Source organism: Zophobas morio, unplaced genomic scaffold (assembly GCF_036711695.1).
Source record: "Zophobas morio isolate AGI-343-1 ecotype UQ-CSIRO unplaced genomic scaffold, CSIRO_AGI_Zmor_V1 ptg000006l, whole genome shotgun sequence".
NCBI classification, from domain to species: Eukaryota; Metazoa; Arthropoda; class Insecta; order Coleoptera; family Tenebrionidae; genus Zophobas; species Zophobas morio.
The window spans coordinates 1,045,065-1,062,120 of record NW_026972111.1 but is presented as its reverse complement, the minus strand read 5'-3'; the positions used below and the strand labels follow the sequence as shown (position 1 = coordinate 1,062,120).

At 36.1% G+C, this 17,056-nt stretch overlaps 1 protein-coding gene across 2 annotated transcripts; it reads right to left on the bottom strand.

Annotated features, from left to right (window-relative positions):
- Positions 1-4,392: 4,392 nt before the first annotated feature.
- On the bottom strand, positions 4,393-15,576 carry LOC135123279 (uncharacterized). 2 transcript variants are annotated; one of them, XM_064047793.1, is made up of 5 exons: positions 15,460-15,576; positions 6,366-15,069; positions 6,115-6,314; positions 5,728-5,888; positions 4,393-5,653 (listed from the first exon to the last, which is right to left on the bottom strand). In XM_064047793.1, the coding sequence occupies exons 1-2, from the start codon at positions 15,475-15,477 to the stop codon at positions 7,057-7,059; spliced, it is 8,031 nt and encodes a 2,676-aa protein (XP_063903863.1). In that variant the 5' UTR covers positions 15,478-15,576; the 3' UTR covers positions 4,393-5,653; positions 5,728-5,888; positions 6,115-6,314; positions 6,366-7,056. The 2 variants fall into 2 exon arrangements, with proteins under 2 accessions (XP_063903863.1, XP_063903864.1); XM_064047794.1 differs by having other exon boundaries at positions 4,393-5,645.
- Positions 15,577-17,056: the final 1,480 nt, after the last annotated feature.

Genomic DNA, 17,056 nt, shown 5'->3' with positions numbered 1-17,056 from the left:
GCGCTTTTTCTATATTTTTAGCATCTAAGCGTTTTCAGATATTTCACAAAGGAATTTAAAGTTTTAAATCATTTTAATTTTTCAATTATTCAATTAATTTATTTGACAATTTGTCATATACATTAAAAAAAAAAAATAAATGTAAATGAAGATAGGTAACAGTTGGTACTTTTATTATTACTTTTTTTATATTTTTTAACTGCATGTCATTATTTAATTATTATTATTTAATTGTGGATGTCCGGGGTCGGCAAGCCGTATAGCCGCCGGTCGACGCGGAACTCAGTAAAAATAATGTTTTCGGTGGTTCTCCATTAATGATAAAGCAGAACAAGTAGAATTAAGGATTAATAGTATTTGGAATCAAACTGACATTGTCAATTTCCTATAAAAAAATTATTTTAACAGGTCGAAACATTTGAGATGTTTTGTACATCCTGGCACGTAAAATGTCAGTGGTTAACGAGTAGCGGCCATTCATTACGAAAATATATAACACCAAGGTGTAGACTCAAAATATTTGGCCGACCCGAAATTTTGACCCACCAGCCGCCACTGAGCACCCCACAGTTTTTTAAGAGCCTCGTTGGATTTATTTTCAAATGTGGAAAGAGGAAACGACTTCTCGAAATATTTTCATTTTATCTTCACGGGAATCTTCACTCACTAAATCAAAAAACAAAGGCCGAGTTTGAGGAAACAGAAGCTGTGACGCAATTATACGTCAGGGCATAAGAATACATAGAGAACAATCTGTAGGTGTAGCTGAAAATAATTTTTTTTATTAAAGTTGTTTAAAGAGTATTTGACTTTTTTCTGTCTCTAATAAACGAGATTAACGAAAGTGCGATTTAGATGGAATTTCTAAAGGCCTCTTTTGTATATGTGAGTAGTATTCTGGTTAACTTCAACACTCAATTGGCCGTTAGCGAAAATGTAAATGTTTACATGGAAAAAGAAAAGCTTCTTAATTAGCAATTTAATCATCAAGTGTTTGGGGTTACGTATATAAATAAGTATATAGAGATAGTGGAGAAACACTCACCTCAGTTTGCTCCATTTCTAAAGTTGTTCTCACCGAAGACCACCTGTTTACAAAACTATTGAACTTTTACGGTAACCTAGAGTAAGGTGAGAACATCCATTTGTACACCTACAGGTAAGCAGCACTGACTTTTGAATATGCTATGTCGTATAACGCTTTGCTTTTTATCAATCTTATCACAATGGTGAAACATATATGGCTATTTTGTTTACTGCGATTGTGAAGTATTTACTTACGAATTGATATATCTATTAATTTTGTGTTTCTTTAAAAAAAAATTACCGTATTGCAAATACAATCGTAAAATACACAACTGTAAAGACGAGAATTTTTTACTTTCAAACTCTGATTAAAGTTATCGTACTTCGAAAATTGCTGTGCTCATTTATCTAGCCTTAGTTCAGGTAGCATTTCGACATGTTGGAACGTTTTCTCAAAAGAATTCAATGATTATACATATAACAATAATATTTACAATTTCAAGAAATGCGTTTTCTCTACGAAGAAGTTTGGCAAACAATCCCAGAGTTTTTTTCCAGAAGTTGCTACCTATTACGAGTATTACTTAATGTCTTTTGGTCAAAATGTTGTTTTTGATGATGAAATTATTGAACGATTTAGTTAATCCAACTATGATTACCATCTCAAATTGATGTATGGTTTATGGTTTATGGTTTATCGGTTATATGTTATTATTAGATTCCGCGAGTAAGACTATAAGCCAATTTTTCCTTGCTGACTGATTAGAAATTTCGCCACACGCCTATCCTCCAAGCTCTGAAGTTGTAAAAGTGCGTGATCTTCACGTGATTTTTCAGAACCGCAATACTATTGGTCAAGGGATGCTTGCCGAGAACCTGCACTCGGTCGGATTTACGCAGCTTAAATTTTAAACTGAAACTAGCTGTCGTACACGTGGTGGGTTGGTGTGACATCATTTCAACTTCATCGTCGGTGTTTTCTTTGTGTCTATTTCGCTTTTTTTTCGTGTTTTTCTTTCAACTTTTTGTTTATTTTCAATAAATCAGTCATTTTCAAGACTTTGTTAATACTTGTTGATACACACTTGTTGTGTTTTTTAAGACAGATGAAAATCAGTTGCAATTATCACCTCCTAAAAAGCGGTCCAGAAAAGCTCTTTCAGTGGACGACTAAATATCAGTGATGAACTTTTTTAAAACATGTTAGAATGAAATCCCAAACAATTCTAAAGTTGAAAATATTAATTTTACGGCACAAGCAAGTGGTAAATAAATCAAATTGATATATTTTTCAAAATATTCTTAGAAGCCTTTTTTGAAATTCCCACCGCAAATGCTTCGACCACTTTACGTTGTTTAGTTACCGTGTAAACCTGGTTGTTGACTTAGTAGTCATTACGTGAAAGGTACGTGATCATTCCTGGGTAACCGTACATAGATTGATGAACATTTTCTACTTTTACCAGTCATCAGTCATCACCGTTATCAGATAATTCGTCATCTTCAAATTCTGTAGATTTAACAGCAGCTGTAGGTGGATTTACTGTAAGACGCATTATTTTGCTTATTAGAAGCTATCATATCCTCTGTATTATTGTTACGAAATAAACCCATACCCCCCCGATGTGACGCCTATGGGTTCCCGAGCTTTCTAATACGCACGCCGTTGATGGGTGAGTCATCATTGCGGACGGTGTCGAAGCGGCGTTCCAAAGTAACATATACAGCTTATGAGTTTATGAGTGACGAAATTAATAAATATTTTGCACATATTTTATCATCCTCTTAAGTAATATATTGTATATACCTATAATATGTAATGTCTTGAATAGGTTTTGAAGTGATTCAGTGGGTTTTTTTTCCAGAAACCTTGGAATTTTTTGAAATTATCTTAGAAGATGTAGATCCTATCGCAAATTAACTTGACTCCTACTTATGATATAAGTTACGTATATTTATATTGTATCAGTAAAATGTCGACTTTAGATTTAGTACTCAACTCATAAAAATTTTGAAAGAATTATCGGTCGACTAATCATTAGGTTGCAATAATTTATTAATCGCTTCTATATGATAAACAATGTTTCAAACAATGTCAAGATTAACTGGATCAAGAGTATTTTGAATAAACCTTTTTACCCGGGGCCCCAAGGACAGGTTTATACTAGTTATCCTATGAAAAATCTAACTTTAAGAGCAAAAAATTTCGAGTTTTTAATAGAAAATTAATGAAAACTTCGAAAAAATTATTATTTATTTTAATAATAAAAAAATTGAGATCAGCAAAAATAAATGGGTAAACATTTTAGTAGTTAGTGTTAAAAACACATTCCTAAAGGTTTTACAAAAATCCGTTGAGTGGACTCGGGTTCCGAGATATAAACCTTACGGCACTCTCCTATATGTTTCAAGTGAATTTACCTTAATAAAATTATGCTATGACTTCATCACTTTGATTAATAATAAAGATAATCTCAAAATTCTGGGAAAATAAGATTAACATCGATAAAATGGTTTACTTTTTACAATTCTTAAAAATATGGGTATATTTAGAAACCAATAATATCCAGCAAAACTCTGAAATAGGGTGTCTAAGCCTTGGAAATTTTCTGTTTTAAAGAATTTAATTTAGTTCCTATCAGCATTTAGATTTTTTTTCTCATGACTTTTTAATAAATGGGCCTTCTTTGTGTTACCTACAACACGCTCAATATATTGCCAACATCGTTAAAGGCTCACATTAAAGATGTAATCAACAGATTTATTCGAACTGGCAGTGTCAACAAAGAGAAATCTCGGGAAAAACGTTGAGTATCTGAGGAAGTTGTTGATGATTTGACACGACTTGAGCAGAATTCGCGAACATCTTTGACAACATTTCCTCTGCAGTCAGGAGTTTCTGTTGCAACATGAAATTGAACAATGGGCCTTGAACAAAATGAACATTTTCAACATTTACGGTGATGTTTAACCGCAATAAATTTGTTTCTTTTTATTGTAATGAATTAGTTTAATTTTTTTTTAAATATGAAGCATTTAGGCAACCAATTATACAGATGCGTTTGGTCTTTGTAATACGTTGTGGGCATTTAGTACGCTTCAAATCGAAGAGGAGGACGTTTGCATGACCTACTGCGACCCTATAATCATTTATAGAAATCCTGTATGTTATACACATATTTTTCTTAATACTGCATAAATATAAAAATTTTGAAGAAAAAAGGTGGAGGCGCCGGGATAAAGTTCGTACCTGCATAGAAAATTATTGTTTTGCAGTTTTAAAGATCTCAACGACTAATGTGATTGCCATTTTGTTACATTCTTTTCATTGACACTTATTTGAATAAAGATGAAAAAAAGATAAAATATAATATTATTATTATTGTTATTATTATAAACTAGACCATCCTATACATTTTAAGACATTCTGGAAATGTATTATGTACTTTTAATGCTAAGATTGGAGCGTTACAATAATTTCGTAACATTTTTTACCAAAATTACTGCATTTCTACTTGACTAAAACTACACTCTTTGAATTTGAATCCACTATTTATCGTGTTTATGCAACCCAAAATACATATTCTCACAGGCCGCTCCGCGAATTATTCATTTGAATATATTTTTTAACCAATTTGCTGTTTTTTTTTTATGACAACTTGACATCTATTTGTAACACATTTGCAGTGGTCGGAAGGAATTGAATTACACCTAATCTAGTACTGTAACTCAGTTACTTTGAAAGTAATGAGCAATTGCAGTGAATTACTTTTTGTGAGAAATTCAATTACTTTAGCAGTTACTTTACGAATCGTTTACCTGATCTGTTGAGATTATTATACCTGGTTCGTCCCCACAAAGAGAAGATTAATCCAGTAGGGAGTCAAAATTTAAAGCGAGTTTAAAAAAAGTAATTTGTAATTGTAATGCATTACTACTTTTACTGAGTAATGAGTAATTTTAATGAATTATTTTCGCACAGTAATTGTTCCAATTACTGCTTACAGCGAATGAAAAAGTTATGAAAATAAACATAAAAGGACAAATGTCACTATCTCTATCACCACAAATACCAAAGTCGACAAGGTATTTTCTTAATTAGACGGGAAAATTTAAAAATTCCCACTGGCTGAATCTACTGAAAAGTATGGATTAACAGAAATATATATCAGATATAATTATCAATAAGAAGAAAAATTACAAAAACAATACAACTCCCAAAATGAATTCACCGAGCGCCCACTTCAAAACCTAGATAGTAATTAAAATTTTAGGCAAAATTTTGAAGTTAAGCAATATCTGACTCAAAACAAAGTAAAAGATCAGACTGCGGCAGTCGTTTCATCGGCAAATTCATTCTTTACATAGAAAAATCAATTAGGCTGACAATATCCGACACAAAATACACACTGTACAACTAGAATTTTCTACATTCTAACCGTAATTAAGATTATCAATATCAGGTGATACATAAACACACCTTGACAATTTAGTAAGTTCAGAACAGTCTGAATTAAGTCTAACAAATAATCCGTAGGTTGTTTTCCTAGAGATCGTCATCTTCCATTGCTAGAACTGCTGAGTGCTTGGCATATTTTGGTAATATTTGCCATTTGCCACTGAAAAACTATAAACATGAGATAATAACACAAATATTATTATTATTATTATTAACTAAAAATAATTATGAATTTTACTTACACGTCCGAGGAAGTCAGAAGCATGATAACCAGCGCAGACAATGATTTTCGTTGGAAGTTGTGTTGATGTGGGCTGGAGGTCTCGAACTTTTTGAACAAATATAGTTTTCTAAGGCAAGTTACTAGGATTTGGCCTATTTTAGGTAGGTAGTTAGTCTGCCACTGAAAATGTATCGTAAAACCACACATTATTTTTTTGAAAAATGATAAAATTTTCTTTCACAGATTTTATATTATTTTTTATGATAATCTGTATTAAGTTAAAATAAAGATATGTATGTACTGTTTAAGTAAAGGTAAACAATTTTTCCATAATAAAATTTTGTAATAGAGAATAATCATCCTTAGCTTATACTTGGGAAGTAAAAATAATATAGTGTTTACTCACATGTCGCAGGAAGTCAACAGCAAAATAACTTAAGGTCACAATAATGTGTCATTTTGGGCACTCTGCGGGTTTCTTCCAATGAAACCATATTTATTACACCATTCTATCGAATCATGAGCTATTAATTACTCTTGATGTCTTGATATTTAGAAGTGGGTTGTCAATGATTCTCTATTACACCATATAAGTTGCACAGAAAGCTAAAACTAAAGTATAAATCCTGCTGAGGTATGTTTTTTTTCTTGCCTTACCTTTATCTTTTTATTCGGCTTCATTTGGGTTATATTTAGTAGTAGGATTAAACATATAATTTAGCACATATACTGTGCCTTTTCTTTAAGATTGGCGATTTTAGATGTCCGTGGAAAAGCGATTCTGCAAGATTATTTTTCAGTTTTGTTCCACAATATAAAACTTTTTCTTCATCGTGGTGTTCTCTGTTTTAGTAAAATCAGTTCGCACAATTATTGGAAAATACTGGACGGTACCATCCATCGGGTTTTGTTTATTTACGTTAATAATGGAGAAAACACAATTTTGTTTTTATTTTTTCAGAAAGCCTTATATATTTGATATCGTCAATGGTTAACAATTTAATTTTTAACTCAGTTATATTTGCAAGAGAGTGTTCTAATGTACTACAGCAATTTCTTTTGAGGAATTATATCACGAGTAAATTTTGACTTTTTTTGTAGCTATAGGACAAAGCAAAGGTGATAAAGTAATGTAAAAAAGGGTTTTCCCAGTTGAATTTTTCTCGGATTGACATGCGTGGTCTAAGTGGTGACTGGCTAAATTAGACGGCCTAGGACCTGCAATGCGGAAGCGGTGGTGTGTTCGATTCCCCCTCAGGAGCCTTTTTTTTTCTTACACTATTACTGCTATTACCTAAGAATAACGGTAACGACATGATTTAACAAAATAAGAAACTTGCGTACTACACTACATTTTTCGAGAACTTATACTCTTTAAATATTTGACAACTTTTTCGTGGCGTAGGGACGAAGCTATTTGAAGTGGTGTGAAACCGTTATTTTGAACACGATTGACTTCCGCACCGAATGTCACCAAATATTCTACAACTTTTTCGTGGCCGCTTTGACAAGCTAAATGAAGTGGTGTCCAACCTTCATTAGTAACGCAATTGATTTCGGCGCCGACTGTCGTCAATAATTTGACAACTTCTTCGTGTCCATTACACGAAGCTACGTGAAGTGGTGTGAAACCGTCATTGGCACGATGGTTGACTTTCCCAGTGAATTTCGCAAAGTATTTAACAACATTTAGATCGCCGGTGACGCAAGCTGAATGAAGTGGTGTCCCACCGTTTTTATCAGTGTGATTGACATCAACACTGATGTGTGATAAGAATGTGACAACACTTTTGTGGCTGTTTCGATAAGCTAAGTGAAGTGCCGTCCGACTATAATTATCAGTACGATTAATTTCGGCCCCGGCTGCCGCCAATGCTACGACAACTTCCTCATGCCCGTGGAGTGAAGCTATGTGAAGTGGTGTCGAACCGTCTACCAGAGTGTCATTGACTCCGGCACCGACTGTCGCCAAGTATTCGACAACTTTTTCGTGACCGTTTTGGGAAGCTACGTGAACTGGTGTCCAACTATCATTATTAACGCAATTAACATCGGCGCCAGCTTTGGCAAGGAATTCGACAACTTTTTCGTGGCCGTTTTGACAAGCTAAATGAAGTGGTGTCCAACCTTCATTCGTAAGGCAATTGATTTGGGCGCCGACTGTCATCAAGAATTTGACAACTTCTTCGTGTCCATTTAAAGAAGCTACGTGAAGTGGTGTGTAACCATCATTAGCAGGATGGTTGACTTTTCCATTGGATTCCGTTAACTCTTTAACAATGTTTAGATCGCCGGTGACGCAAGCCGAATGAAGTGGTGTCCCACCGTTGTCATCAGTGTGATTGATATTGACACTGCTGTGAGATAAGAATGTGACAAGACTTTTGTGGCGGTTTCTATAAGCTAAGTGAAGTGGCGTCGAACCGTCTTTCAGAGTATGATTGACTCCGACACTGACTGTTGTCAAGTATTCAACAACTTTTTTGTGACCGTTTTCGAAAGCTACGTGAAGTGGTGTCCAACCTTCATTAGTAACGCGATTGATTTGGGCGCCGACTGTCGTCAAGAATTTGACAATTTCTTCGTGTCCATTTGCAGAAGCTACGTGAAGTGGTGTGAAACCATCATTAGCAGGATGGTTGACTTTTCCACCGAATTTCGCGAAGTGTTTAACAACATTTAGATTGCCGGTAGCGCAAGCTGAATGAAGTGGTGTCGCACCTTTTTTATCGGTGTGATTGACATCCACACTGATGTGTGATAAGAATGTGACAACACTTTTGTGGCGGTTTTGATAAGCTAAGTAAAGTGGCGTCCGACCATAATTATCAGTGCGATTGATTTCGGCCCCGGCTGCCGCCAATGCTACGACAACTTCTTCATGCCCGTGGAGTGAAGCTATGTGAAGTGGTGTCGAACCGTCTTTCAGAGCATGATTGACTCCGACACTGACTGTCGTCAAGTATTCAACAACTTTTTTGTGACCGTTTTCGGAAGCTACGTGAAGTGGTGTCCAACCTTCATTAGTAACGCAGTTAACTTCGGCGCCCTCTGTGGCAAGGAATTCGACAACTTTTTCGTGGCCGTTTTGACAAGCTAAATGAAGTGGTGTCCAACCTTTATTCGTAACGCAATTGATATGGGCGCCGATTGTCATCAAGAATTTGACAACATCTTCGTGTCCAGTTGAAGAAGCTACGTGAAGTGGTGTGTAACCGCCATTAGTACAATGGTTGACTTTTGCACCGAATTTCACTAAGTGTTTAACAAGATTTAGAACACCGATGGAGCAAGCTGAATGAAGTGGTGTCGCACCGTTTTTATCGGTGTGATTGACATCCACACTGATGTGTGATAAGAATGTGACAACACTTTTGTGGCGGTTTCGATAAGCTAAGTAAAGTGGTTTCCGACCATAATTATCAGTGCGATTGATTTCGGCCCCGGCTGCCGCCAATGTTACGACAACTTCTTCATGCCCGTGGAGTGAAGCTATGTGAAGTGGTGTCGAACCGTCTATCAGAGCGTGATTGACTCCGGCGCCGACTGTCGTCAAGTATTCGACAACTTTTTTGTGACCGTTTTGGGAAGCTACGTGAAGTGGTGTCCAACTACCATTATTAACGCAGTTAACTTCAGCGCCCTCTGTGGCAAGGAATTCGGCAACTTTTTCGTGGCCGTTTTGACAAGCTAAATGAAGTGGTGTCCAACCTTCATTCGTAACGCAATTGATTTGGGCGCCGATTGTCTTCAAGAATTTGACAACTTCTTCGTGTCCATTTAAAGAAGATACGTGAAGCGGTGTGAAACCGTCATTAGCAGGATTGTTGACTTTTCCATCGAATTTCGCTAACTGTTTAACAACGTTTAGATCGCCGGTGACGCAAGCCGAATGAAGTAGTGTCTCACCGTTTTCATCAGTGTGATTGACATCGACACCTTTGTTTGATAAGAATGTGACAATACTTTTGTGGCCGTTTCGATAAGCTAAGTGAAGTGGCGTCCGACCATAATTGTCAGTGCGATTGATTTCGGCCCCGGCTGCCGCCAATGCTACGACAGCTTCTTCATGTCCGTGGAGTGAAGCTATGTGAAGTGGTGTCAAACCGTCTTTCAGAGTATGATTGACTCCGTCACTGACTGTCGTCAAGTATTCAACAACTTTTTTGTGACCGTTTTGGGAAGCCACGTGAAGTGGTGTCCAATCTTTATTACTAACACAGTTGACTTCGGCGCCCGCTGTGGTAAGGAATTCGACAACTTTTTCGTGGCCGTTTTGACAAGCTAAATGAAGTGGTGTCCAACCTTCCTTCGTAACGCAATTGATTTGGGCGCCGACTGTCGTCAAGAATTTGACAACTTGTTCGTGTCCATTTAAAGAAGCTACATGAAGTGGTGTGAAACCGTCATTAGCATGATGGTTGACTTTTCCAGCGAATTTCGCTAAGTCTTTAACAACATTTAGATCGCCGGTAACGCAAGCTGAATGAAGTGGTGTCGCACCGTTTTCATCATCAGTGTGATTCACATCGACACTGATGTGTGATAAGAATGTGACAACACTTTTGTGGCGGTTTCGATAAGCTAAGTGAAGTGCCGTCCGACCATAATTATCAGTGCGATTGATTTCGGCCCCGGCTGCCGCCAATGCTACGACAACTTCTTTGTGCCCGTGGAGTGAAGCTATGTGAAGTGGTGTCGAACCGTCTATCAGAGTGTGATTGACTCGGGCACGGACTGTTATCAAGTATTCGACAACTTTTTTGTGACCGTTTTGGGAAGCTACGTGAAGTGGTGTCCAACTACCATTATTAACGCAGTTAAATTCCGCGCCAGCTGTGGCAAGCAATTCGACAACTTTTTCGTGGCCGTTGTAAGAAGCCATGAAAAGTGGTGTCCGACCATCACTATTGGGGCGATTGATTTCGGCGCCTGCTTTCACTAACGATTCGACGACTTTTTCGTGGCCGTGCTGTGAAGCTATGTGAAGTGGTGTCAAACTGTCGTTACAAACGTGATTGATTTCGGCACCGTGTTTTACCAAATAGTTGACAACTTTCTCGTGGCCGTTTGATGAAGCTATGTAAAGTGGCGTCGACCCGTTGTTCAGAGCGTGATTGACTCCGGCACCGACTGTCGTTAAGTATTCGACAACTTTTTCGTGACCGTTTTGTGACGCCACGTATAGTGGCGTCACACCGTTTTCATTAGTGCCATTGACTTTGGCGCCGATTGTCTTCAAGTGTTTGACAACTCCTTCGTGGCCTTGGAGCGAAGCTAAATGAATTGGTGTCAAACCGTCGATTTGAGCGCGATTGATTTCGTCATCAACTGTAGCCAAATATTTGACAACTTTTTCGTGGCCGCGGAATGAAGCTATGTGAAGTGGTGTCCAACCGGAATTGTCAATACGGTTGATTTCGGCGCCGGATTTGTGCAAGTGTTTGACAACTTCATCGTGGCCGTCTTCGGAAGCTAAGTGAAGTGGTGTCCGACCGTTTTTATTGCGACAATTAATTTCGGCGTCTTTTGTTGTTAGGTATTTGACAACCTTTAACTGTCCGTGGCAAGAAGCAATGTGAAGTGGTGTCCAACCCTCTTTGTCAACGCGATTAATTTCAGCGCGATTTGTCGCTAAGTATTGGACAATATTTTCGTGGCCGTTTAGTGAAGCTACGTGAAGCGGTGTCCAACCATTTTTATCAGCAAGATTGATATTGGCACCGGATGTTGCTAAGGACTTAACAACTTGTTCGTGACCGCGTAAGGAAGCTGTATACACTGGTGTCTCACCATTTCTATTAGGGCGATTGATTTCGGCGCCGTTTTTCTTTAAATAGTCGACAATCCCTTCGTGGCCATTTAGAGAAGCTGTGTGAAGTGGTGTGAAGCCGTTTTTGTTAGCGTGATTGATATCGACACCAGATTTTACTAAAAATTCAACAATGGATAATTTTCCTAGCTCACAAGCCCGTATTAGGAATGTTAATGCGAATTGTGAAGTAGAAAAATTCAAATCGCTCCAAAATTTACTTAAATGTTCGACTGTTAAAAATTGACATACGTCTTCGTAGCCATATAAAGCCGAATAATAAAAAATATATTTCATGTCTGTGCTATTGCATGCTTTATTCAAGTCGGTTTTGTTTGTTTGAAGTAATTTTAGTTCAGCCCCTAAGCTCTCACTTTTTCTGGCATAAAGCAAAGGCGTCAGATTTAGTAATTTGTCAAGTTCGCCAATATCGTTCTTGTCTTTCAAAAATGTTACCGTTTTAAAATATTCTTCGCTTTCGGGCTTTTTGTCGAAATTTTCATTTATAGCTGCTTCTTGTAGGCGCGGATGTCTTTGCCCCCATGACGAAAGCAGATGTAGAACGCTTCTAGCACCCTCATCTTTACGTTTTAAAATTTCATCGTCGTAAGTTCTAAGTGATTCGTAATCTTTGTACAAAACTGCGATGTGAGCTTTTGAGTTTTTAGCTAACAACATGTCAAAAAAGAAACGAACGTTATCGCACCTGGCGTCAAATATGGTGTTCCAAATTATTTTGTCTTTAAAATTGTGAATATTCCTTGATAGGTAGCTAGCCGTTAAGTATTCCGCGAATGAACCGTGAACAAAACGCGGCACATTATTCTGGAATCCCACTACAAGACTCAGACAAGCCTCTTCATCTTTAATTTTTGCCAACTCGATTTCGAAATCAATATTTATTTGTCGTAAAATATCTTGAGGAAATATTATCTTCAACGTCAACTTTTCCAAACTATCTACAATCGTTTCTATTTCTTTATTAACTAAATTTTCTAGGTAAGGATTATTAAAATCGACTTTCTTTTTATCCCTGTAAAAACTAATAAACTTCTCTTGAATAAAATACTCGTATAAGTCGGTCAACAGAAGCGTATTTTCCGTCAGTTTAAAATATTTTTCGTTATTTTGACGAAACAATTCGGTGAGCATGAAAATTTGAAGCGGGATTCCCAAAATGTTTACGTTTTTGACAACCGCAAAAGATGATTTGATTTTTTCGAACGTGAAGTCAATTTTGTCTGCGGAAATATCGAAATTAGTTAGGCGTTTTCTAATGTAATTTTGTTGTTCTTGTTCGCTAAACTGATTTATACTGAGTGAAAGTAAACTGAATTTGTTTTCTAAATATGTTTGTAAATGGCATCTGCTAGTAACCCACTGACTGACTTGTTTTTTTGACAGATTGAAGATTATTTCCGACACGACTTCTAAATGTTCTGCTACAATTTCATCGAGGGCGTCCCACACGTAAATAACGTTATTTTCCTTAACACACTTTTCGAAAACCATTCGTTCAAGTTTATCGAGATAGCGATATTTTTCGTTCGTGATAAACTTTTTAAATAAATTTGGATAATCTGCTGGCTTAGAAAAATCGGAATTGTGAAAAAATAAGTTAACATCGTCGGGATTAATTATAACTGTCCAGTATTCCGGCGGACTTTTATTTTTTAAACTTTTCATTAATTCCGATTTGCCCATTCCCGCCTCACCTGTTATTAGTTTGATGTTTTTATCTAACCGTAAAGACCACAACTCGTTCTCGTTCGTAAAATATGTATTAGACAAGTTATAATTCTTTAGATCACTTACATCCCCTTTGCTTTGAATCCATTCTAAATTCCCGTCTTCCAAAATTTTAAAATAATGAATTGATTTAGTTTCTGTATGTTTGTCGTAAATTTGATGAAGTTCATCGTCACTATAGTGCTTATAACCTACGTAGATTGTATTAGCATATAAGTTATTTTTGTGTCTATCAAAATTAGATTCACTATTTTTTCGATTTTCGACATTGTCTTTTTTTTCTTGTAAAACGTTATTGATGTCAATACATTTGTGTTTGCTGAGTTTGTCTTTAACCTTATCAAAATTACTGGCGCAATTTAAAACAATAATTGTGTTTTCGTGCACTTTTTCTAGATATGTGGTATTTACAACATTTCGCGAGATACAGCGTTCGATATAGGGTTCAGGAAGTGTTTCTTTTGCTCCACATACACGATATGGACCGTCTAACATTTCCAACAAATTATCCGTCGTAACTCTGCCTAACAATTCTTCATTACTGCCAAAAGTTTCGACAAGATCACGTTCTTTTTTTCCTTGAATCGATACGGTAAATTTTTGCATGATTTTTTCGCGCAAGTCTGGCTTCGAATTCAAATTTGACAGATTTTGGAACACGGAATAGTTTTCTTCCATCCAGGCCTGTTTCTTGCCTTCGCCAATCAAGATAAACTTTTTATCGGGACAGAGTTGGATGGCTTTTTCGACGTTTTCGTTTTCGTGTATTATTAGTGGACATTTGTCCATTAACCACAACAGTTGCATCAATATTCTTGGATCCGTTTCGTTAAAATTGGCATTATCAAAACATTTGACTGTAGGAAGGTACCTTTCTCTCACTTTGTTTAAGTCTCCAATGTCAAACTTATTTTCTTTTCTCATTTCATCCCACATGTATTTAAGCTTTTCATACGACTTTTTTTCAAATAGTGTAATATGGAAAATGGAAATGGCTTCTTGAAGTATCGCCACTCTCTCATTAACGAATTTCTCATTAACTGGACCGGAAGATAAAGGTTTGAGGTTGGAAGATAGAAGAAGCAAAGCAATCAGCCGTTCCATCCACTTTTTGTTTAACTTTTCTTTGTTCTCTTCTTGGAAGTTCCACTCAGATACTCTTGTGAGGAATTTTTCGAATACTTCCTCACTTGACGAATACGTTTTGGTGAATTTTTCAGCTGCTGTTTTTTTCATATTTTCAACATTTTCTTGATCAGTGTGAATATAAAATTTACTAAAAAAATCTTGATATTCTCGAATTTTGAGAAGCGTTTCTACATTATAATCTTCTTCTACTATTTGAAACTGATACGCATAGTCTATTTTCTCCGAAAATTCGAAAATAGCTTTTACTTTAACAGGTTTAACAGAAAATTCTTCTTCATCCAGTTGAAATGTTGTGTTGTCGTCACACGTAAATCGTCGGTTGGTAAACAGTATGAATTCGTCTGCGTGTTTATTTGTTTTTTGGAAACTTCTGAAATAATTTGTAATGCTGAAGTTTCCTTTTTTGAAATTATCTGTGGACAGATCTCTGTTTTCGGCATGGTTCAACTTCAACGCTGTTACCCGTACTTCGTTTTCTGTAGCTAATTTCCGTTTAATGATCAGGTCGCTGAATGTCCCAAAGACTTCGTCGTTTGATGAAATTTGGAAGTTATTTATTGGTTCGTTGATTAGTTGTAGTACGACACTGGCGAGAGCCACATCCACATAATCTTTACCTTTATCCGTTGTACCGGCCCTTTTTTGAAAACTCTGGAAAGGGACAAATACACCTACAACTCCTTTGAAAATGAATTGTAAAATTATTAATTAATAATGTTCCTGTTTGTACGACCAAGAAAAATAGAAATTTACATTACTTCAAGTTATTACGATAAATAATATCTCTATTATTATTCGATTTATTTTTAGTGTTTATTTGTTTGATAAAATAATGATAAATGTGTTATTGAAACTTTCCACTTAGAAACAATTTTCCTCAACAAAAACGGCAATTTTATGGTCCATAAATTCATAAATATAAAAATCGCAATTTTATACAATACATTGTACACAGGGTAAAAACACAGTTAGCTATCCAAATTTTTGGGTTTACCTACGTGTGTACAGATAGATAAATCATATATATGGAGAAACACTCACCTCAAATTCTTCTTCCATGTTTAAAGTTTCACAGTTGGAAAAGTATATTTAACAGCAACCCTTTTACAGTAAACTAGTATAAAGAAGTAACACCTTTCTATTTGTATGTAAGCGACACTAAACTGAAAACCTATTCATCTTTGATCACTGATCAGATAATAAACACTCGTCTAAAAATAAAGTGGCATTTTTAATTAGATAAGGATTTATCATAAACTGATATATTGCAGTAGAATTTAAACAGATTCTTGAGATTATCCATCTATTTCTAAATATTTTTTAAAGCAGCTGAAATAATTTAAGATATTATTGTGTTTTCATTCAACTTAAGGTACAAGTGCTTATTGTTTTACAAATTATTTTGTTTTCAAGGAACCAACTTGTAGCACTAACTTAAGTGTTGATCACGAGCCAAACAAATGAATTATAAGCTGACATAATCTTAGTGTTAATTAGAGTACAATTTTAGACAACCTTGTTTATATCTGGTTGTTAAAAAATTCGGCTAATTTTCCTTAAAGTAAAATTAAACGAATCCACTTTCTTAGACAACAAATACTAATTTATAGACAAATCAAAGTCACCAAAAATCTGACCAGAGCTGCCATGACCTGACAAACATTAAGCCACCGCTGAGTGAAGTCCTGTATAAAACCTCTAGATTGATTTTTTACTACAATTTTGAACATAGGAGCTCCAGGCGTCTAGAGGTCAAGAAGTGAAAATGTCAGAAGGAGGTCCAGAAGTGAAATTAAGCCATATAAACTTCCTAGGATTTTTTGTGGATTTATAACTCTAAGCTGATCTGACCTAACCTGATATAATATTCGGTCACTAAGTCACAGACAATCTCTGAGTTACTCAGTGACTGACTGACGTTGACGTAATGACTGACTGACTAGGTGACTTAGTGACTGGATCACTAGGCCACTAGGTCACAGACTCAGTCAGCCAATCAGTCAGTCAAAAAATCAGTTACCAAACCACTAGGTCTCTAAATCACTAAGTCACCAAGTAACTAAGCCCCTAAGTGACTGAGCCACCCTACAGTCTTGTAACATGAAAATGTTATCCGCATATAATTTTGGGGGTTATCGGGCGTTAATATAAAGGCATTGCGAATAGTCGCCACGACCATCGATAAGAGCGGATCTTACCAACGAACCCATTTTGACTAGCTGAAAGATGGTAGGAAAACCGTGTACGCCGATGCCGATTCTTGCAGCCTCATCGAAGTATCATCAAGGGATTTAAGGATTATAGTGAAGTTCGGAGCCATTTATTATCGGTAAGTACCGCTTGAGATTACTCTTGATTAAGCGTTTCCTTTGTTCTAATGCAAACCAAAGAGTATGGGTAATCACATTTGCCTATGTTGTTTGTGAAGATAGGCGACTAGTTGAGGCTAGTCGTAGTTAAGATTGAAACCAACAATATAATAATGTCACAAGATCTTGATATTTTAAGGATTTTAAGCTTTTGGTGTTTTGACCATTTGAGGAGCTTGGTGTTTTGAGAATTTTGAGATTTTAGTGATTTGAGGATTTTCGGATTTTGGTGTTTTGAGCATTTTTGGATTTTGATAATAACATAACAA